At 50.7% G+C, this 22,850-nt stretch overlaps 1 protein-coding gene across 6 annotated transcripts in view; it reads left to right on the plus strand.

Moving 5' to 3' along the window:
* Positions 1 to 22,850, plus strand: part of TNIK (TRAF2 and NCK interacting kinase) — a 168,962-nt gene that overhangs the window by 26,371 nt on the left and 119,741 nt on the right. For all 6 annotated transcript variants that reach the window (XM_075418325.1, XM_075418324.1, XM_075418326.1 and 3 more), the window contains exon 2: positions 886 to 951. In XM_075418325.1, coding sequence (XP_075274440.1) covers positions 886 to 951 — 66 coding nt within the window. The remainder of the gene's footprint in view (positions 1 to 885; positions 952 to 22,850) is intronic.

The following is a 22,850-nucleotide window of genomic DNA, read 5'->3' on the forward strand; positions in this document are numbered from 1 at the left end:
GTGGTCATGAGGGTGCGCAGACCCCTGGGGTGCCGGGGCAGATCCAGCGGGATCGCGCTGTCTGGAATTGGAGTGATGAGTATGGGAGGAGGAGGAGGAGCGGGAAAGTATAAATAAAGCTTCTGGAAGGGGAAAATCCACCAAAAGGAGAAAATAGCAGTGCTGGTTTATTCTTTCCTCGCCCTCCCTCGTACCTCTCGGCTTGTATCGTCTTTTAACCGTGTCGGTGGGTGCGCTCCGGTTTCTGCACGCGTGTGTGACTGCCCTGCCCTGGGGGCATGGGGAACGGAATTTGGTGCTTCCGTGCCACCCTCCAAGTCATCCTATCCTCATGCAGCGCTGCCCTAGACCTGCTCAGCTTGGCTGGCAAAGCAGAACATCGGTGGCCAGGGTGCACCAAACCAAAAATGACATTTAGGCCAAGCAACGCTGATGCTGCTGACCTCAGGAATAGACCTGGAAAACCCTGTTTTGAGCCCAGAAGTGACGTTCTGCCAGTTAGGTTGTGTTATTCCAGAGCTGATGCATAAGAAGACCAAAGTTTTAATAGCAAATAATTGCTATTGCATTTAAAACATGCACTGAGTGTTTACAGTTTGAGTGGACGATGGTCAGACGGAGCAGTGCTCGCTCCCGAGCACCAGCCTGGTGTCTCCCAGCCTGAGCGCTGGAGCTGGGCAGAGCCATGCTGCCGGCCGGGCTGCGGTGCCCGCTGCGCTGCTGCTCATCCCCACCGCAATTCTGATCCCTGGGCAGCCCAAAAGCCTTAGATCACTCAAAACATTTGTCAGTGAAATGTTGATCTGTCTTTGTCCAATGTTTATTTTTGCAGAAATCTAGAAGTATTGCTTATTAACTGTGTTTTTTTCCTTCCTTTCCTCCTAGGATCCTGCAGGAATCTTTGAACTGGTGGAGCTTGTTGGCAATGGTACCTACGGGCAGGTCTATAAGGTAAGGGCTGCACTTGAAGTCATCCCGCTTGCCTCGGCCGTGTGTTGAACATGGAACATCCCAGCACATCAGCTGGGTTGGTTTGGACCCATTTCAAGCCTGACAAGAAACCTTGCAGAACTCTGGCTGTTTGGTCTTGTATGCGAGTACCGTGCAGTACACAGAGCTCTTATAATAGGCAATTCATTTTAGTTCTGAAACCGTCACTAAAAAATAAATCACCTATTTTTTTTTTCCTTCCTCTCCCCCCAGTTGCTTTTTTATTGATTATATGATGAGGAGGGAGTGAAAAGTCTGCGCTTTAATAGATAAATCTCGATCTCTTCTAAGAGCTGAGTTTATGGCTGCGATAGGCTGCCAAATGAGTTTGCTACAGTCTGCTGCTCTGCTCGCACGCGGGCTGGCTGCTGCCCTTTCCACGGCAGAACCCTGCTCCAGGAGAGAAAACGCAACAGTCAGCAGGCTCGCTTTAAATTTCTATAAACATCTGGAAGCAGCTCTCCAGATGAGAAGGGTGAGGGGACTGTGGAGAACAGAATTTTGAAACTCATGAACTTCTTTACAGAAAGGTTTGAAATGTCCGCCCTCCGCGAAATGACATCACCTGCCCCAAACACCGCTTAGCTCGGGGGATTGCCAGAGTTTGGCGTCTTGCCGGGGTCTTTTTGGGGATGGTTCTTGTGGGCTTGAGGAGATATGGGATAATTTAAAAGCCAGAGTTTATCTACTCTTAACACGTTGGTGGGGAGATGTTTCTCAGCACGCTTGCATGAGGAATTTGCTAAATAGTTGGAGTCTTTGGGGAGGCAATGGCTCCCATGGGCCTCGTTCTCCAAAAACTTCTGTATGCATGGGCATGAATTCTGTGCATGGGTGTACTCTGTGTGTGTGCACAGAGACCCTGTTTACCTGTCAGGCCCATGCTCTCTATTGACTACAGAGGAGAGTAGATCCACGTGCTCTTACTTGGTCGCGTGGAAGGCACAGCTCTTGCCTGTCATGCAGTGGAAGACAGTGAGCTGCCCCTGCTGAAGAGGAGAAAAGAAGGGTGCTTAAAAAGCTACCTGTCGGGAAATATTTGTTCTGAATTCTGGTTTCCTCATCCTCCCACTGCTGTAGGCTAATCCCGTCAGTACGAGGATGGAGGGATTGAAGCGAACTGAAAGTGAACTGGAACTTTTTGAGTTCCAAAAGTGTGGGTTTTTTTGAATTGGAAGAAGTTTAAAAAAAAAGAAAAAAGGCAAAAACAAAGGAGAAAAACAACCCCACACCAGAACTGTGCTTATCAAGGTCATATTCCGGGGAGCCTTCCCCTCTGGTATGGGTTGTTTTTCCACCGTGTGCTCCCCACTGCGGGAGCTCCCTTCTGAACTGTTTTTCTTCTCAGCTGCTAAAATAATGGTAGAGGGTGACCTAATTTTAACCGGTGCGTATTTCTAACAATCAGTGGAAACTATGTGCCTTTTCACGGCTTGTGAGAGCGTGGTGTTTTTGTGGAGAGCAGTGAAGGGAAGTCAGCTGGCTGGTGCTGGCACTGCTGGTCGCACGGCTCTGCCAGGCGGGTTTTCTCTTGCTGTGTTTGATTCTCTTGGTGCGTCTGTGTGTTACCTCAGAGTGGGGAAAAACCCCCCAGAAACGTCCAAGTGTAGGCTTTCCAGGAGGAGAACGCTTCTGTGTTCCTTTTTTCTCCCGCTTTACAAGAAAAAATTCTCTTATTAACTGTTTTTAGCTTGCTGGAGTAATTGGATTGTCCTTGGTGTGATTCACATGGTACCGGTGCCAGACGGGATGGTGACGGGTGGGGGGAACGCTGCTGTCCAGAGCAAATGAGTAAGTGTTGAGGTATGAGTTCAGGCTTAGACTGACTTCAGAGCTCTCTTAAACTAAGTCTTGGAGTAGCACCCGCTCTATAAACAGAAGGAGACTTTGATATAAAGCATACATAACTGTTTACAGTGTCCCACCCTAAAACTAGCATGGAAATAGATCTCTGCGATACTTTTCCTCCAGATACCACCGCTGTATTTATCTCTTGCAGCAAAACAAATGGATCAACTTTCATGACACACAGACCTTCTGGCTCCCTTCTAAAACAGCTGTTAGACATGGTCCATACCTTGGAGAGTGTCCTCTGTAATTAGATGCTTGTTCCACCGCCACTTCAAACCCATCTCTGGTGGGGCTGGGGTTTTCCCACCCCTACCCGAGGTGCACCATCGCTGTCCTCTTAGAGGCTCTGTGTGTCTTTAGTTGTATTGTCAGATGCAGAATGAGGAATTCATTGTGATGCCTGCTCTGGTGCTGGCTTCCGGGCCTGGGCTTTGTGGGTCCAACCCCTGCGGTCTCCTGGTGAGCATCACCTCCCCTGACATGGCTGGTCCTTCTCTGCAGTGAGCAGAGCAGCTCTCCGGCTGGGAAGAGGCAGGAGTGAGATCCTTATTCCAGGCAGAGGAGAGCGAGGAGCGGCTGAAGGAACTGGGGCTGTTTAGTCAGGAGAAGAGGAGGCTGAGGGGGGACCTTATTGCTCTCTACAACTACCTGAAAGGAGGTTGTAGTGAGGTGGGTGTTGGTCTCTTCTCCCAGGTAACCAGCGATAGGAGGAGAGGCAATGGCCTCAAGTTGCATCAGGGGAGGTTTAGATTGGATATTAGGAAAAATTTCTTCACTGAGAGAATTGGTCAGACATTGGGACAGGCTGCCCAGGGAGGCGGTGGAGTCCCCATCCCTGGAGGTGTTCAAAAAATGTGTAGATGTGGCACTTCAGTATATGGTTTAGTAGGAATGGTGGTGTTGGGTGGGTGGTTGGACTCAATGATCTTAGAGGTCTTTTCCAACCTGTGATTCTATGGTCTTATGCTTGTGTGCTGCAAGACTGCCAAAACAGGACTGCATCCCTGATGTTTCCCCCAGAAAACCTGATTTAGCAGCCAGCTCCAATGCTGCCACGTAGCCATATCTGTGTTGGAGACAGTGGGCATCCTGGGGGTGAATGGCTGGCCTGCCCAAGACCCCAAGGGACAAGTGCGAGGTGCAAACATCCCGTCGATCCCATGGGATGAAGCGCATGGTGACATTGTTCTGACGACTGAATGATACCGCAGCCCGATGGGGTGGGGAGCCGGGGAAATGTCTGGTAGTACCACAGTAACGGGAGCCATCGGAGAGCAGTGGTTTGTGGAGCCGGCCTCGGGATCTGCTGGGCTGGAGAGGTTGGGGAGCCCCTGCCTTCCCCTTGCTCGTAGGAGAAAAGACATGTTGGCGAAGTCTGGTGCGGATTCAGGGCTCCCAAAGGGCGCGCATCCCTGTGCCGCAGCCGGGGTGCTGGGGTGAAGCTCGCTGTGCTGGTAGCCTGGATCCCGCTTTCTGGGTCATGACTTGAAGATCCCTTTCAGGTGGCACACGACGCCTCTGGAAATCAAAGCCTTGCTCTCCGAGGCTTGTGCTTCCGCGCCAAAGGCAACTTGTTGGATTGATCGCGGTGTTTTCAAGCACAGGCCTTTCTTTGCTCAGGACGGCAGGTCAGAACGCGGCTGTGGTGCTGCCCAGCTCTGGCCATACCCCAGGGACACCCTCGGCAGCAACCTGCTCTGCTCGCTCCCCTCCAACCCAACCACGAGCTCTTCACTTTGGGTAGCTGCAGAGAGGAGTAGCATTCCTTGTTCGCCGCTCAACAATCTCTTGTGAATAGCTTCATTTTTATTTTAACGAGGGACTGCGCTGGTGATGGTTTATCTCTCTAATTGAATCGGAAGCTTTTCTTTATTTTCTAATAATCCTGCATCTAATGTTACAGATTGTAGACTCTATTTGATAAAAGGCTGAGAGCTTGCTAGCTCCTCTGCCAGATGTTGTTGCAGCAAGGAATTTTAGTGTCCTTGGACTTTTTTTTTTTTTTTTTTTTTTCCACTTAAAGCATTTACAGAAGCGGCTAACAAGAATACAGTGAATTGGACTTGGGGAAATGAGCCACTGCCTAGGTGTTTTTTCGCAGGTGGCTGATGGCTGAAAGCAAAACTATAAACATAAGAATCGCCAAGACCCTTTAGAGCATTATCTAAAGTGTGAGGAAATGCTGCTTTTGCATTCCAGAGCATTATTATTACTGCTTATCTCTGCTTTACATTAAAGACCAAGCAAAAAGTCCTTAAAATACTGTGTATGCTTAGCTTGCCTGGATCCGTCGCAGCGTCGGGGCCTCAACTGCTGGTGCGTCAAACACCAATAGATACGCAGGTTGAAAATGAAAGGACACGAGGTTACTCAGAAATGCCTTTCCGACAGATGGTTAGGAGGCTGGGGGAAGACGTGCAGCCGGCTAGTTGTGCGCTGGATATGCCAAAACGCAAAGCAATCCCCCGGTGTTTTTGGACCTGCTTAGCCACGGGCGTTCGCACGCCGGCCCGTGCACCGCGTCACCAAAGCAGGATTTTGATGCGAACCTTTGCAATAGTGGAAAAAATCAGTCAGTAGGTCAGACGGCAGCCTTTGCCTGTCTCGTCTTGTGTAGTTTTACAACACTGAACAGGGAAATAAATGATGTTGAGATTGCATACCCACGTGCTTCTTCCCAACCGTACCGGGAGGACAGTGGTCATTAGTGCCAAGTGCTGCTTTGCCTGGTGCCCTGGGGACGCGGCTCTCCATTTACAGCGTTCGCAGGGCTTTATTTTACAGGGTACAGGATACAGTACTGTGGGCTAACTCCATAACTGCACAATAACTATTGATTGTTTAATTAGCTGGTAAATGCCATATAATCGCTAAGCCATTACGCAGCATTATTCTGCGCTCTTAATTTGGAGCGCGTGCGATCTGCGAGCCGCGAGTGTGACGGCGGTGGCTCCCCGGGGAGCTCCTCCACCATCGTCATGGGATGGGGTCCCCCCCGGAGTCGCCTCGGGGGGCCACCAGTTACCCCCAGGCAGGGCTGTCCCTGGGCGCCGCCAGCCCAGTTGGGCAGCCATCAGGAGAGGACATTTGCAATCGCTCTGTGTTGTGCAGTGGTGTGTATGTCTGGGTTGCAACACGGGGTGGGGAAAGATGAGGAAACGCATCCCAGGGTCTTCTGTCAGGATTGATTTATTTATTACCCAGCTGGCATTTGCCAGAAGCCAGGACTGACCCACCTGGAGGCGAACCCCCAGGTCGGATGAAGGTGTTGAGGTGTGTGGGTGTGAGAAAGGGAGTAAAGCATCTGAAATCCAAGGTCACCGGTTGCTGGAGAGCTGGGAGCAGCAGGGCTGCCAGGATGCTTTGGTCCCCGACTCAGACCTCTGAGAATGTCCTGGTGAATATGCTACTCATGTAAAATTTCTTTTTTTTACATTGTTTTACATTTCTGGGAAGGGAGTATGAGAAAATAACTAATGTGTGGTCTGTACCGTGTTCAGCCTGCCCGGTGTCTGGCTCAACCTGGCTGCTGCTGATCAAGCGTTGGGCCCTTGCATCAGCCCTGGTGAGAACAGAGACTCTGCAGGCTCCTGGGTCATTATTAGCAGTTCAGATAATTAACCTGAGTCAAGAACGACATTAATTGTTTTTAATAATCAGTTGTTTTATTGTCTCTCTTTCTGAAAGGCTGATGGTCAATCGTTTGGTAATTAATCACCGTTGCTTTTAGCTGTGTGGAAGAAGTTACCATGCTGCACACAATTAATATTTCCTGGGGATTGTTGCTGTAAAGAATTAATCTTAGTTTACATACACAGCTTTTACAGCTGAAGATGGACTGCTGTGCCTTGCTCGAGAGCCGAGGCTGGGTGTGTGCAGACCATGTGTGCTGCTGCAGCCTGGGCTCATACCGTGGGCCACCCCTCGCCCGATCACCCGTCCTGCTGGGTGAGGGTCCTGTGCACGCCGAGGGCACTGGCTGTGTGCTTCCACGGGCCACCGAAGGGATTCAGAGCTCCATCATCTTCCTGTCTGAACAAACAGCTCTAACCCTAGACAGCCAGCTATTGCATTTGAAGGTTCTCTGCCCTAGAGAGGCCCCATCTGCAGTACTGTGTCCAGTTCTGGGCTCCCCACTTCAAGAAAGATGAGGAGCTACTGGAGAGAGTCCAGCGGAGGGCTACGAGGATGATGAGGGGACTGGAGCATCTCTCCTACAAGGAGAGGCTGAGGGAGCTGGGCTTGTTCAGCCTGAAGAAGAGAAAGCTGAGAGGGGACCTTATCAATGCTTATAAATATCTCAAGGGTGGGTGCCAGGAAGACGGCGCCAGACTCCTTTCAGTGGTGCCCAGCGACAGGACAAGGGGCAACGGGCACAAACTGAAGCAGAGGAAGTTCCGTCTGAAGATGAGGAAGAACTTCTTCCCTCTGAGGGTGATGGAGCCCTGGCTCAGGCTGCCCAGGGAGGCTGTGGATTCTCCTTCTCTGGAGATATTCAAGACCCACCTGGACGCGGTGCCTGCTCTGGGTGACCCTGCTTCGGCAGGGGGTTGGACTGGGTGACCCACAGAGGTCCCTTCCAACCCCGACCATGCTGTGATTCTGTGCATTGTAAGCATTTCCCTTTTCCCACCTTCTTGTTCATAAAATGGACTGTGGTGGTGTGAAGTTGGGTGTGACTTGAGTCACATCAGTTCTTCTAGCATCGTATCCTTGGCTTTGGGTCCTTCTTTTGGTTTCCAACCTCTACGGAGATTGCTTTTGCTGCAGGGCAGGCTGAGCGTAACTGCATGTGTGCCTGTAGCCGTCCCTCGCCGTGGTCTGACGGTTGGTACCCTCCGATTTGGGTAGCTCCCTGGCTTTCCCCGTGGCTTGGTGCTGCGGTTGGAGCCTGCTCCGTAGGGCTGAGACAGCAGAGCTTTTCACCAGCACAGAGCTGACGTGCCCCATCCAGGGCTCTTCTTTCCACTGGGATGGTTTTGGTGGTGGCTGGGACTGCTCACATCCATGTCCCGATACGGATGCACATGGGCGGGCGCCGGCCGCCTGGCATCTTCAGGGTCGCGTAAGGGCCGTGCAAGCATGAATGGATTTGGTAGTCTTACAAGCTGCTTTATAATCCTTCTGTATTTAATATTAAGCCGTTGTTTCTGCTGGGATGGCTCCGTGTGCTGGCGGAGGGGACAGCGGTGCCACTGTGCGAAGACGCTCGCCGGCGCTGGGCTTTTATCGGCTCTCACTGGGTTGTGGGAAGGGGCTGGGCTGGCATCCTGGCGTGTGATAGCATGTGCTGGCTTTATCAGAAGGAAAACGGGCGATCTCAATTTATCAGCTTCCCTATGATGTTAAAATATCTCAACGAGAGAAGGTCCTTTCCTTGCTGAGTCAAATGGGGTGTGTGCGTTTCTGAAATGAGGACTTGTTTTCGCCATGCAGGCAAGGAAGTCTTAACTGGAAAATGCTTAAAATGATGTTTCACTGCTTTATTTTTTTATTTTTTTTAAAAAAAGCTTTGTTACCAGAGCAACTGGTACATCTTGTGCTGCTTCATTTCTCTGAAACACAGAGAGAGCCCTCAGCCTTCCCTCCCTCCCCCCAAGAAACCAGCCCACACACACCTACGCACCAATATGTCACATTAACTTTGCTGCTTTCGGAATAATAAAAGGCGAAGGTGCTTTTTCCATTTCAATCCTATGGAATGCAGGTTATAAAAGGTATTTAAAAATGTTCCTATATTGCCTGCCTTTTAATCTCTATTCCCTTCCCCCCCCTCCAGAGTTTGTGATGGGAAAGGGCGGGGTGAAGGTCGGGAGCAGACCGATGCGTCTGTGAAGTGACATTTGTCCCCTCTCCCTTCCGTTGCTGGGTGCTTTGCTTCTGTAAATCCTGCACAATTTCACAGGATAAAAAAAAAATACCTGCAATGACACAGGGGGGAAAAAAAGCTACCACTGAAGACGCTGAGTAAAGTCAATGGTGTGCTGCAAAGCGTGGGGGACGTGGTGGTGGGTCTTGCAGTGCTGTTTGTGTGGGTGCCAGGCGTGGATAGGGTTGGAGGGGGAGCCTTCTCCTTGACTTGTGGGGATTAGAAGATGCTCTGTGAAAGCACCTGCTCTGCAGAGGATGTGAGCAAGCACCACATCCAGTAGCACCTTCTCCTGTCCCATAGGAATGACTGGACTGGGATGTCAGACCTGTCTTTTCTCAGGTCTTCTGTGAGGACACTTAAAGAGGGTTCGTTCACTGGTTGGCTGTACAGCCTCAGTATCCAGAAGTTTCATGGTTGTGGACCAGTGCTGCTGGATGTGTGGCCTGTCTTATGCAAGTGGAGCTGGAGCGCAACAGTCTGGGAAGATGAGATGGATGCGTGTGGCTGTAGTTAGTACTGAGGTCTGAGAAGACTCGCTGCCTAGAGGACTTCAAGCTCCCCAGGAGAAACTGGTCCATGTGAGTTGTCAGGCTGGTCTGTGCTTGCATGGCTGCTCTTGAGGTTGCTCAGAGTCTCTCGACTGGTGTTTGGGTCTCTTCATGGTGATGCACCCGGGCATCCAGCTACCAACTGCGTGGATTGACCTGGGAGATGGAGGAGCCGGGGGAGCTGTTGAGAAAATAGCCAGCTTTTCAGGTTGTTCCACGTGGTAGCATTGCTCTCCCTTGCGGTAGGTGCAGCTTCTTGTCCTACTGAAGCTTGCATTGCTGCGCTTACTGTAATATCTTGTAGTATGTTCTAGGGGTATGGTTGTGGCCAGTGGATGAGATATGGGTGCTCTGAGGCTCGGGTGGATTATAAAAAAGCATTTGCTGTTGGGATATGTCAATCCAATGGGAACCCTGAGCTGTGGGGCAGCAGATTAGGAGCATCTTGCTCTAAGTAGAAGCTGGTACTTGCTGATTTTTGTTGTTGTTGACTTGTTTATAGTATTTAAGGAGTATTGGGTTAGTCTAGTTAATTGGAGCTTAATGCAGTGTAGAGGAAGCCTAGGGCCAGGTCCTTGCTGTTGCAGACTTCTCTGGTGACCTTTGCTGAAGGACTCCTCTCTTCTTTCCCTTCCCTGTCCTCACCCCTCTCCCTGTAAAATGAGAAACAGGGCAACGCCGGGGTGGTCTGGGGGCAAAGCTGGGAGCTGCTTGGTGGTACCAGCACTGGGAAGCCATCTGTGAGGAGAAGGTGTGCGAGGTGCCCCCGCACCAACATTCTGAAAACGAAAGGGTGGGGGTGAGGCTGGTTCCCGGAGGGGCAGAGCACAGCAGCCTTTAGCCGTCGGTAGGTCAGCCGAGCAAAACAGTCTCAAGAAGCACTGAGAAGCAGGTTTCAGAGCTGGGAAGTATTTTGTTCCTCCCGGCTCTGAAGGTGCCGCTCCCAGCTCAGAAGGCAGGAGGGGACTTTTTGGAAGGCTTAGAGAAGGGGATGGGGGGAGCAGTACCCTGTGAACGTTGGTCCAGGCTGTGTGTTCGAGGCGGTCACGGATGCTGGAGTGTTTGTCTGCAGAGACGTTTCTTGCTTGTCGTTTTTTATATCTTTCCAAATTTTGATGCAGCTCGCCTTGCGGCTGACTCTGAAGGCTTGAAGGCAAGCGATGCCTACGGGGAGCTGGTTGGAGCTCTGCATCTTCTCCTCGTTACGCTTTGAAGGCTCACTGCAGCAAGAAGTGTGTCTCGCTTGAGATCTGCAGTTTATTCTTAGGTTTACCTGGGAAGCCCTTTACACTAATTACCTAAAGATGGAAAGTGTCAAGCAAACACAGACTGCTTCCAAATGTTGTGGGTTTTTTCCCTCCCCTTGTATAAGAGTGGCAGATTGGCGTAATTTTTTTTTTTATTTTGTGTAGCTCTTTCATTTTTTTGGTGTGTTTCAGTCTCTAAATTCTTGTGTTTGAATGTGCTCATGGAAGTGCGTGGCTAGGAGCCCAACTCCATCCTCGCGTCCCTACCACGCTGCCCTTGTCCCCCAGCCCTTGTCTCCCTCAGCTCCCTGCGTAGGTGGCCGAGGAGGGGGTTGGCGAGAGCTTCAGACAGCGCTGCGGTCAGCTGGGGAGGGTTGCGAGGAGCCTGAGCCTTCGTTAGTGATCTGTTAGTTAGTGAGGCGGCCCAGGGAGTCCCGTGTGGTACCAGGAGCATGGTGAGGTGCCACGGCCACCCCTCGCTGTTACCTGGCACGGGTTCGGGACTGAGGGCTTGCCCTTGGGCACAGAGCATCCATCCCTGCCTGTGTGCTCGGTGGTGCACATCCTGGAGCTCGCTGGTCCCTGCCAGCAGTCATCTGCCTTGGGCTGGGCTGAGCTACAGACCTGTGTGTTGATCATAGAGTCATTAAGGTTGGAAAAGACCTCTAAGATCATCAAGTCCAACTGTCAACCCATCACCACCTAAACCATGCCCTAGAAGTGCCACGTCTACACATTTTTTGAACACCTCCAGGGATGGGGACTCCACCGCCTCCCTGGGCAGCCTGTTCCAATGCCTGACCACTCTCTCAGTAAAGAAATTTTTCCTAATCTCCAATCTCAGCCTCCCCTGATGCAACTTGAGGCCATTAAATCCGGATGTCCCAGGGATTACCTGTGTTCTCAAACTTCTTCCCTGCTCATGGCAGGGGGGTTGGAACCAGATGATCTTGAAGGTCCTTTCCAACCCTTACCATTCTATGATTGTCACCCCAAGATTATTTGCTCTCCACTGGGGCAGGGCAGTGCTCTTAAGAAGTGTTGGTGCCTGCTTCTTGGTCATGCATCGCCTTAGTTTGGCCAGTAGAGAGGACATGAAGTATGGGATGCATCTAGGAGACTCAGCTGTGGCCCGTAGGTCTGCAAGAGGAGGAGAAATCCAGGTGCTGGGCTTTCTCTTGGTGCGAATCTCTGCTTGAGTGTGGTGGTTGGACTCAGGGACCGTAGGAACCTCCTGGGTTGTTGGGTTACATCAGTTGTGTGGTTGCGGGGGCTTCACCGAGGGCCGTGGCAGTATCAGCAGCAGGAGCACCCTGGAGTGGGAGGGATGCTGCCCTGTCCTGGTTTCTATGGCTTTATGGTGGTGCTTGTAGCCCGTGGCAGTGAGTTTCCAAAATGAGTAGCCTTCTGCAGGTCTTTTTTTTTTTTTTTTTTAATCCACTGTAAAACTGAACCTGGCAGCAAGCAATACTTGAAATGACCTGGGCATGGAGAGGCAAGGAGGGACAGGGAGGTGATCCAGCCCAGTGTGTTTAAGATTATGAGCCGTGGAGGGGAGAAGGTTGCATGAAGGACAGAGAAGTGGGTTTCAGAGGTCCGTAGTTAATTCTACAGAGCTGCCCACAAGCCCAGTCTGGAAGCTGTGCTGGCTTTGTTAGCTCTCCACAGGCACTAAAGATCAGGAGGTAGGAGGACCTGATCTGGGCAGGCACCATTGGTGTGACGTGGTTCTCGCGCTGGAGGTGATGCTTCACCTCGGGTGCAGAGAACGGGTGATGCATCGCGCTCCTGTCTGATCGCATTTCGGTGGACGTTGCCTTAGCTTGATGTAATTTTCTGCTTTTTTCCCAGCTAGTGCTGGGTGAGGATATTTTCTTCAAGAAGTCTAGCTATTGAGTTCCAAATAAGCAAATAGTGTTAGCTCGTTACAGTTCTTCTACTCCCTCGAGAAATAGTTATTAACAGGGTCAGTGTGAAGATATGTATTTTGTTTGTCTGTCTAGATCAAGTGAGATCAGGCTTATACAGTAAAACAGCTACATTAAAAAAAATTAACTTCTGGCTGGCTCCTTATTAGTAAAAAGGTGCTATTTGTTCCTCACAGGTTGGCATTGTGTTTCCCTTGGAAGAAGAGTTGGTGTGTGAACGTCAGGGTGGTTCCTCCATCTGGGCAAGCAGCAGTGGGGTGTCTGCAGGGATCTCTGGTGGGGGCCCCAAGATGATGGATGGGATGGGATGGGATGGGATGGGATGGGATGGGATGGGATGGGATGGGATGGGATGGGATGGGATGGGATGGGATGGGAGCTCTTGCTGCTGAGCTCTCACCCAAGCTCCTCCTCCAGAAACCCTGTTGTAATGGCAAGTAGTGGTCTGCATACTGGACAGAGGGTTGGAAAGGAAAGCTTGGAGCTTGTTCCAAGGCCTCTCCTTCTCCTTGTCCATTTATCCTTGATTTTCCCGGTGAGGGTGTAAGGGCCAGAACACTGGGCTGGCAGGGCTGTGTGCCTGCAGTTGGGTCGGTGTCTCACGTGGCACTGCTGGTTTGCGTTTTCCAAAACCCAAACAGACTTGTAGATGACTGTTGCTGAGGAGGTGTTGAACATCTTAACCTCAACAACAAAGAAAACAAATTTAAGCAGATTTTCTTTCTGAACTTTTTTCTTTTAAACTCCATGTGACAGATCTGTCCCTGCAGAGTCAGGACTGGGGCATGGCCGTGGAGAGCAGCACTGCACTTACCTCTGCCGTGAGTTAAGCTGGTTTGCTTCATGCCAAGGAGCAGAAATCAAAGCAAGTCACTGCAATGGGTTGTTCATAGTAGCAGTCCAATTCTTCATGAGTTGCTCAGGTCTCTGCCTGCATTTTCCGACGCCTGTCTATCCATGTTCAGACCTACTAGGTTTAATCCTGATAGTTCACCGCTTGTGTATGACAAAGAAAAAATCCCTACGAAGTGTAGTGTGGAGTTGAGCCTTCAATTTGTGGTGTGATCTGCCACCATAGCTGGTGGCACCTATGGGAGTCAGCAACACAGCGTGCCATCCCTGGGCTCCGGCACCGGCATCTCTGGGCTCCGGGACGCTGCTGATGCCAGTGCTGAGGTCCAGTGAGCGAAGGGGATGCACTGACCCCAAAGACCTGGTCTCTCCCAGCACTGCATTGGCAGTGGTGAGATGCAGCCAGGGAGCCACTTCATCCTTCCAGCTTATTCTTTTTTTCCTGCTTTGCATCTCCTTTTGAAAAGATGGGATGTTTCTGCTCCGGCACATAGTGCAGTTGAGAAGTCTTTATGCTAATACTTTCTTTGCTGTTGCAATTTGTCCCTGACAAAACCATTAGTTGGGAATATGATGCCTCATTAAGTATCTAACTTGAGCATCCAGAAGTCTCCAGCTGACCTACCCCCTCCCTGCCTGGTACATAAAAACCTCTTGAGTTTGAAGCTCTTGCAGACAACATGAAAGGCTGGAAAAGCATCTTTATGTTTTATGGAAGTAGAAATTCAAATGTAAGCAGCGATCAGGGCTTAGGAAAAATAGCAAATACCACTGGATTTGCCATTAATTTCTTATTTTGTTAGGGCAATTATGGTTCTAGCCGAAGTGGGCAGCACTGCTGGTGTGCGTTGGAAGTGCCTTCGTGTTCCTGTGCTTCAGAGATTTTCTCTTTCACACTTCAATTCAGCAGGTCCAGGATCGAGGCCAAAGCTTTTCTTCTCTACATAACTAGTAGAAAGACAGCCAATTCAGCAGAATTTCTGTAAATAGCCTGTACAGATGAATTGTGAATTGTGTATCTTAATGCCAGTAGGGCTAACATGAGGGGTAGTTTGCAGAAGAAATTGGAAATCTTGAGTTAGAGCAGCAGGCTCCTGAAACGCGGCTTTAAATTGCACACTTGGACTTTGCAAGAAATAACGTTTGCTGTAGTCGTGAAACAGCCCAAAATGCAGAAAAATGAAGTCTCGATCCCTGGTGCTGAAGGGCAGCATCCAGTGGGTGAATCCTCCCGGTCGCACAGAAAACGTTTAGGGTCTGCTTGAAGTCCTGTCGCAGCCAAGCAGCGAGCTGGTCCCTGGGGCGTCTACAGAAAGACCTCCTGGGGTATTTTATACATTTTCTTATTATTCTTTTTTAGTTGACAACCAACAGCGTCCGTCGGCGTGGAAGAGCCATGGCAGCTGCAGCGTGGCTCGGGGTACTCTGCCGTTGGCATCCGCACAGTCAGGGGCTTGGGGGGGCGGTGGGTACAGCAGGGGAGCTGCTCGGCCAGGGGGTGGTCCGGGGCATGGCCCCCCACCAGTGACCACTGCCCACAGGGCTCAGCCCCCGTGGGAATGGTTGGATTCGAGGTCTGTCGCTGTCTAGCCTTGGAAAGCCAACGTGGACGGGGCAGGGTGTTGCTCCAGGCTGCAGTGGGTTTGCACGCGTGCTGCTGGGCTGGCGTGCCGGGCTGTGCCGGGCACGGGCGATGCAGGCTGCAGCTTGCTGCTCCGGGAGGGGCACCGGGGCATGGTTTAGCAGGCACGATGGTGTTGGGTTGATGGTTGGACTTGATGATTGAGAGGTCTTTTCCAACCCTGATGATTCTGTGATTATGTGCTATTACGATTTAGCTTTGCTGCAGATTTGCTGGCCCAGGTTGAACACTACAGCGCTGTGCCAGGGCTGCACCTCCATCTTGCAGCCTGTTTCTCCCTAATGGCTAACTTGGCATTTTGGTTTGGGGGTTTTTTTGTTGTTATTTCTGGGTTTTTTTGCATCTGCTTGTATTAGCTGAAGCTTGGCACAGCTGAGGAAAATCGGTGCCTTTCACATGCTGTTCCGCAGCAGATACAGGCTTGCACACGGAGCCGTGCCAGCGAGGGCACGTAGCAAGGGACACGGGTTAGCCAAAGGGCTGGGGTAAGAGCACAATTCCGGGCTGGCCCATGTGACGAAGACGAGCCTTCTTCCTCCAAATCTGCCACCTTTCTTCTAGATAAAGCCCTAAACCTGTGGTACGGTGCCTGGGGTTGTGCTTAGCGAGGACTCAGCGTGTCAGCACTTGGGTTTAAATACGGTGGGGGAAGTGGCTGGGGGGGCCAGCGTTTGAGCCCCGTCCCTCGCCCCGGTGAGCCCTGGCCATGGGATGTGCCTGCTGACGATGCCCCGGCCGGGCTGCGAGGGCAGCCCGCATCCCTGGGGAGGGGATGCAGCTCCCGGCGTAGCTACAGCAGCATGCGGCTCTGCTGGTCGCTGTCTCCAGCCCTGTCCCCGCACCAGGGAACATCGCTTGGCTTGCGGGAGCGCGCCGATGGGTTGGCATGGGGAGAAATCCAGTGACGGGCAAGGGCAAACGCTCTGGAAAGCTCCGGCATACGCTCGGCGCGTTGGGTTTTTTTTGTTCCCTCACTGGTGACCGTTCAAAACCTATTTGTGAAGGCGCTTCAGAAGAAAGAAGCTAATTACGTATTGTAATAAAAGATGTGAGAGTACCCACCTAAGCACGCCGGCAGGGTTGGACGAGCTGGGGCTGCAGAACGTGACTTGTCTTGCATGGGAGAGATTAATCACGTCGAGTCCCGGGAGCCGGGTCTGCTCCAAAGGTGATGGTGTTGGGTGCTCTGTTCGTGTCGTTAAAATTAGGCTGTGGGCAAGAACTAATAAAAGCGGAAGAAAAGATTTCTAGTAGAAAGGATCAATAACTCGAAAGCATTTTAATTCAAAATTAGAAAAATGAGAACAGTTATGGGCAAGGTGAGTGTATTAATAAAGGAAAATGAGTATTTGTTACTGCTGGTGTGAAATCAGATAATTTAAGAGAAATGCTGGAAGTGCCTTTTGTCACCGTTAATGCCTTTTGTTAGATTTCCAAGCAAAATGGAGCCTGCGACTTTCAATTTCAGGGTTCTGAGATGATCAAAATACCGTGGGGCAGTCTGATCATCTCATCCTTTACTGGAATGAGGTCATCAATAACTTTTGCCTGGGTGTGATTTACACAGTTGTCAGTGTCTGAATTGCCATAATATGTCTCTGCCTGGGAAAAATGCTGCATTCAGAGGGAAAAAAGAAAACGAAAACCCGAAGCAGGAGCTCTCTGGGTAGCTGGTTCACTGCTAGTAATGGATACAGAAAAGTGATTACTTGTGATCCATTCAAATAGAAAGGCTCAGCCTCCAAAGCTGGAGGCATGGAAGCTGTTACAAGGTCAAGCAGTGTCCTTTAAGGAGAAATAGGTGGCGAGTACTGTCAGCTGCAGATAACACATCTGCAGCATCATGAAAAGTACCTCTGAAATTAAGATTAAAGGTAGTTTGCGCTCGCATGGGGGAGGGGAAGAGGTGATAGAGGCGAAATCAGAAAAAAGAGGATTAGCTTTTGGTGGGTGACAAGCGATAGCTCTGGCCAGGGAGGGATTTAAGCAGGAAAGTGCTCGGTAACCTGGGGAATTATCAGAGGTTTCTGCAGCTGCTTCCAGCTGATGGTCGGCAGCAGCCCGAAACTCTTCTGCGTTTGAACCTCTCTCGCCCCACGCCAAGGTACGGGCACATGTGAAAGCTCTACCGGGGCCCTGTGTGTCAGGCTGGGAATCTGGAAACCAGAGGCCCTGGTCATCCACGCTTGCAGAAGTCTGCTTTAATCTGAGATGCCTTCGTTTACGTTGGGGCACAAAGGGACCCGACCTTCAGCTGTGCCAGTAGACCTCTTTCTTCTGCTGACGTACCCTGTGGGCCAGGCTGCTGAGAGCTTCTGGCAGCAAGGTCCTCGTGTCTTGGCAGATGTTTTCAAGCTTCTGCTTTGGTAAATAGGGCTAGGACTCTTTAACTGAAGGTTCCTGCAAGAGAGACTGGATCTCTTGACTGATGGATATGAGCCAAAATTAACACTTCTTAATATGTTGGAGAGGGTGAGATATTGTAAGTTTTGTCAGTCCCACCATGCTGAGAAACCCCAGTTTGTGAAAACAGGTTTTGGCTGCAGCCTCGCCGAGGAGTGGAAGGACTCAACCCTTTATAGCTGTGGCAGTGGCTTCAGAGGTCGGAAACCTCGATTCGTGTTCCCAACTTAGAGTGATCCCAAAGGAAAATACCTCCCCTGAAGCAGAACAGGCAATGGCCAAGGGACCTAGCGTGCTTTTCCTTCACCTTGGGAAAACACCACAGCCAAAGAAAACGTATAGGTTTTTTATCGACGTTGGACCGTTTGATGCAAATCTCATTCTTGCAAAAGCTTCTGAAAGGTTTAGGGTTTAATCCATAGTGGAAGAAGAATGTGCTTGCAAATCTCAAGCGTTTTGGGGAACTGATGGTGGTGTCCTAGGGTCAGCGGTACCTGGTGCCGCACGTCTGCTTGCTTCCTCCGTGGCAAGGTCCTGAAATACCCAGCGTCTGGGAGACCTTCCTGGTGTCTGGTCCGTAGCTGACCTTTCATTTTGCTAGCAGAAAATGAAGATTATCCTCGAGATCAGCAGACTAGAGTGGAGATTGCACACCCATGCTACAGGATAAAAATAGACACAGAAACTGGAAAGGGGGAATATCGTATCTGTTAAAGATCATCTAAGTGCTATCAACGTACCAGTGGCCAGGCCTGATCCTGAGCTTGTGGAAGCATTACCTGCATAAGAAAATCGTGTGTGAACTTTAACGACTTCCCAGGTATGTGTCCCTCTTGTACGTATGTGGACCTTGCCTTCCCCATTTTCTCATTTGCTCAAACTAGTCCTGTCAAAGGAGCATAGTGTTTAATCTGAGGCAAGTATCAGAAAAATAAGCTGCTATGGTTCTTGGTAGTCTGGTACAAAATTCTTTCTGCATTTCTTGGCGCTCAGTTATTAATGAGGCATTTGTTCTGTTTGCTTAAAAACCTCCCAGCAGCTAGCACATGTGTGCTATGCAAATTATTTGTGGTCTGGTTAAATACTGCTTTTCTAGGAAGGGGAATAACTGAAATTAGTAGCGGAAAAATAAGTAACATTAACCCTCTGTAGGTTGTTGCCTCGCTAATTATTTTGGTTATTTGGCTCTTGCAGTGGAACTGAGCGTGCCGCTGTGGTTAACAGCAATTTGGAACCTCAGCATGAACAGTCACGTACCTCTGTATGCTTACTTTGGGTGGCAGTGGTCCAGAAAACTGCCAGCACCCTAATTAACACACTTTTTCAATGGACAATATTAATATTCATACTATTATACTGTAAAATGAGTAATTTGAATAGACAGAATGTCTTGCACTCTCTTGATCTCTTGTGGATTAACCTACAAAAGGCCATTGGCACTCATTCTTTCAGGCCTTAATGAGTACAAAGGCTTCTAATAAAACGGTGTGGAGCAGAGCTACCTAAAAATGTGTAGCAAATGTAATGCATCTGATAGGGATGTTAATGTTTTGTTGGAGCGGCAGAGGAAAATGTGAAGGGAAATGTTTGTAATAGATGAGCACCTCGGAATGATGGAGGGGTAAGGCAGCTCTCGGGGGTGACCGGTCCCACAACATCCATCTAAAGGATGTCAGCCCAGCAGCGGCGATGCAGAAGTGCCCCAGCTGAGCCGGTGCTTAGAGGAGAATAGTACTGAAAGGGAGAAAGCAAATATATGTTTGACTGGAGAACAAAAGACTTGGAAGGCTGGTCATGTTTTATTGATGCCAACCATTAGGGGCTACTACAAGATGTACTGCCGGTTTTAGCAGAAGGAATGGAAGCGCAGAAAATCCTGTGAAAGAAAAGAGATCCACCCAGAGGAAAAAGCAGAGGTGCAACTGGAGCAGAAAACACTGTATTTAGCAAATAGGTTAAGAGGCATGAGGGTTGCAGGAGTGTTTGCATTAAGCACCAGCTCATTTACCAAGTACCCAGATTACTCAGTTCGCCTGAGAGATGTGCTCTGTATGTGCACAAACCATCCTAGAGCAGATATCTTCTGCCTCTCCCAAGGTCCGACCGACCTTGAGTCCTCAAGCAAGGAGAGACTGGCTTTGGGGTCAGTACTGAGGGGAAACTGCTGCTGGGGAAAAAAAGACGAGTCTCAGCACATCTTCAGCTCAACATTCAGTGTAGAGCAGGCTGGTAGCTGCAGGGAGGGAGCTTCCCAGTTGCTCCGTCCTCTGGAGAGCCGTTGCTGGTGCAGACAGTGCAAAGGAAGGGGGCCCTTTCGGCTGAGGTCCCGCGGAGATGTGGGTCTGTCTTCAGCAGCGAAGGAGAGAGCCTACGGGAGCGCAGAACTGATGCTGACAAACTGCATTTCGGCTGGCTCGGCGTAGGAACGAGATCACGTTTAGCAGAGTCGGGGGATGCTTTGAGGAACTGGTGAAAGGGAGCTGAGCAAGAGGGCAGCCGCGGACGCGGGTTACCTGGACCCAGGACAGTTTCTGGCGGTGTCACACACAGTCTGTGTGTTCGCAGGGCCTGGCACTGGCTGCGGTCGCTTACGGAGGGTGCAAACATGTCTGAGGTCTCAACAGGCAGAAGGCATCTGCAAAGAGATGTGTTTTTCTAAAGAGGAAGGCGACTGTGTCGTGCTGTGGGGTTCACTGTTTAAAACTGAGTTAGTTGACGTTGTATGCAGGTAGCTTTGACTTCTGGATGAAAGCTTAACCATGGAAACCACAGCTGCCAGTCAGAGCAGCAAACCCCTTTCTGCAGAGCCTGGCCTGGCTCTGCTCTGCTGGTGGCATCTTCGTCTCTGTGTCTGTGGCCTGTGTAGGCTGGTGGAATGGGACAGACCTCTTTTTCTGAAGGTTACTCATCAACCTCAGCAGCGGGATGGGGAGGCAAGACTGAACTACCCAGATGACTTTAGATGCTGCCTGTCAGCTGGTGGTAAGACCTGAAGCATCTGTGTGTGTCTGCCTAGGCTGTGTCTGTCAGATGTTCAAAGATGGGTGGCATCTGCCCTTTTCAAGTAGCTTTGGACGCCTCTTTTTCTGGTGTGTTCACAATGAACGCTCACCTTCATGAGCGTTCCCCATCCATGAGCTGGGACAGGGTGGGTCCTGTGCAAACACTGAACGTGGGTGATGTGTGCACCTTTGCCCTTTCAAACCCCGACATGCTTGTGCATCCAGCCGCAACACCGATGGCCATGTTAGCTGTCACTAGGTCCGTCGTGGCCCAGCTGGAGCACGTCCCCAGCCTGCATCTTCATCAAAGGTCGTGCTGAGAAATGGTCTCATAGCACAAAGGTTTGCCCTGAGCTGCGGTATCTGGAGAGCAACGCTGTGAGCCTGTTCCCATCAACTTCTCGGCAGGCGCATTCCCACAGGTATCAGCAGGAATGCCACAGCGGGGGCACTTAGTCTTCCTGGCTCTGTGGACTCGGTTTAATATTAAAAAAAAAAAAAAAAATCAAGGTGGAAGGAGAAGAAAAAGAATGTCTCCAGCTTGTGCCAGAGGTTAGTTGAGTCCCTGCACAAAGGAACCCACTGGTGAGGTTGGAGACATCCCGTTAGCTGGGAGCTAATGGAAAAATTAGAGACTTTTAGAGCCTGAGTCAGTGTATCAAACGCTGAAAAGCTGCTTTGTTATCGCAGCTTTCAGAGAGCTAGCAAATCTCCTTCAAGGAGTTTCTGCGGTTGAATGAGTGGAAAATAAAAGTCCACATCCCACCTGCTTCTCCGCTGCGGCCGTGGGCGCGGGCTGGGGCTGGGGCTGGGGCTGGGGCTGGCAGGCGCTCCTGTCAGCCCTGGCTTTCGCTCTCCGCAGCTCCCTCCCGTGAGCAGAAGATATTTTGGCTAGCGGTGAAACAGCCAGTGAGTCAAAAAAGGAGGAGGGGGGAAAAAAAAAAAAACCACAAAGAAAGGAGAGAGGAATAATAATAAAAATAATACTCAAGCCTGTTGGAAGGGGAGGGAAGCGGGCAGCGAGTGGTGCAGAGCTGTGACTCACAGGCAGCTCGGCTCCTGACGCGTGCTGAGCCAAGCGAGTGCGGTGCTGCAGCATCTCCGCAGGCGGGCTTGGCAGCTGCCCGGCAGCAGGGCCGGCGGGCTCTCCCCGTCCCTGCATCCCTGCTCCGCGCCCTTTGCCAGCCCGCTGCCTCCTGCCCGCCTCGGGTACCGCGTGTCTCACCGCAGGCGATGCCTGCGTCGGCCCCTGCCCTTCGTCCCGGCCGCGGAGAGCGGTGACATCGAGGAACGGCGATCGCGGCGCCGAAGTGAGGTGCCCGGTGCTGGGCGGCACAGATGCCCTCCCGCATGCCATGAGCTGAGCAGAGCTCCCTCACTGCTGCTTCCATCTGCCCGTGGCTTTGCAGCCAGAGTTCATAGAAGTACCGAAGTCTGTTCTCCTGCCGACACTTGCTGTCCTTACTCGTCCTCCTTTTGCGAAGCGCTTTCGCTTTATTTGATGATTTTTTGGGGACTTTTGGAAAAAGTCTCAAAGAAGGCCTTTAAATAGAGAAACCACGTAGATTTAAATATGTTTGAGGAAGGCTGGGGAAATGTTCTGCAGCCTGCTCCACGACCTTTTCATGTCTCCTAGGAGGCTGATAGCAACTTATTTTGGAATAATCCCCCAATTGCATTCAAAATCCCCAAGAGTATTGATTTGTATAACTGCCTGTTTTGCTTCAAGGCAACAGAAGTCAATTAAGTCTTAAATATACGGACTGTTGGCGATGCGGGGCTGAGGCCAGGAGGGTGTTTGTGAGCATCAGAACACCAAGGCGTGGGGCATGATTTTTTATTTTTATTTAATCTCCCTTATGAGAAGGCTAGGGTCAGCCAGGCAGGGCTTGAAGGTCAGTCTCAACTCTGCCTAGAAGCTTGCGTGGCATTTTATTTTCATGATCTTGGAGGCCTTGTCCAGCCTTAACGATTCTGTGATTCTGTTCCGTTGAGCTGTAGAGGGTTCATTGCTTCATTCTCTAGGCTCAGCACAGACATTGTTTTCCCCTTTTCACAGGAAGGACATTTTCTCCCAGATCGTTTGCGTTGGTGATGGGGGAAGGAAACTCTTCTGACCCAAAATATTCAAATAATGGTTTCCTAGTAGAAAAGCTTAAATTCTTTTTTTTTCTTTTTTTTTTTCCCCCCTCGTCTTTTGTTCCTTGTCCCAAACTGTGTGTATAGTGCAATACCTCTCTGGGGAACGCGCACTATTTTTGAGCTTTGGTTCCCGTTCTGGGGCATTGCTTTGTTTCTGATGCGTCTCTGCAGCCGGAGCTGCTGCTCTCCCAGCTAGCTCTCTTCACTCGACACGCAGACGGGTAACAAGAGCTCTTCCAAGGCTCCCCTTTCTCAGCCTCATGCCTTTTGCTGCCTCCGTGCCCCGGCCTGAGGTTAAGCAGCTCTGCTCCTCGAGGAACGCGGGAGCAGCTAATTGGCAGCGGCTGCGGGGGTGACAGTGCCCTTCGTCTGC

Source organism: Opisthocomus hoazin, chromosome 4 (assembly GCF_030867145.1).
Source record: "Opisthocomus hoazin isolate bOpiHoa1 chromosome 4, bOpiHoa1.hap1, whole genome shotgun sequence".
In the NCBI taxonomy this organism is placed as follows: domain Eukaryota; kingdom Metazoa; phylum Chordata; class Aves; order Opisthocomiformes; family Opisthocomidae; genus Opisthocomus; species Opisthocomus hoazin.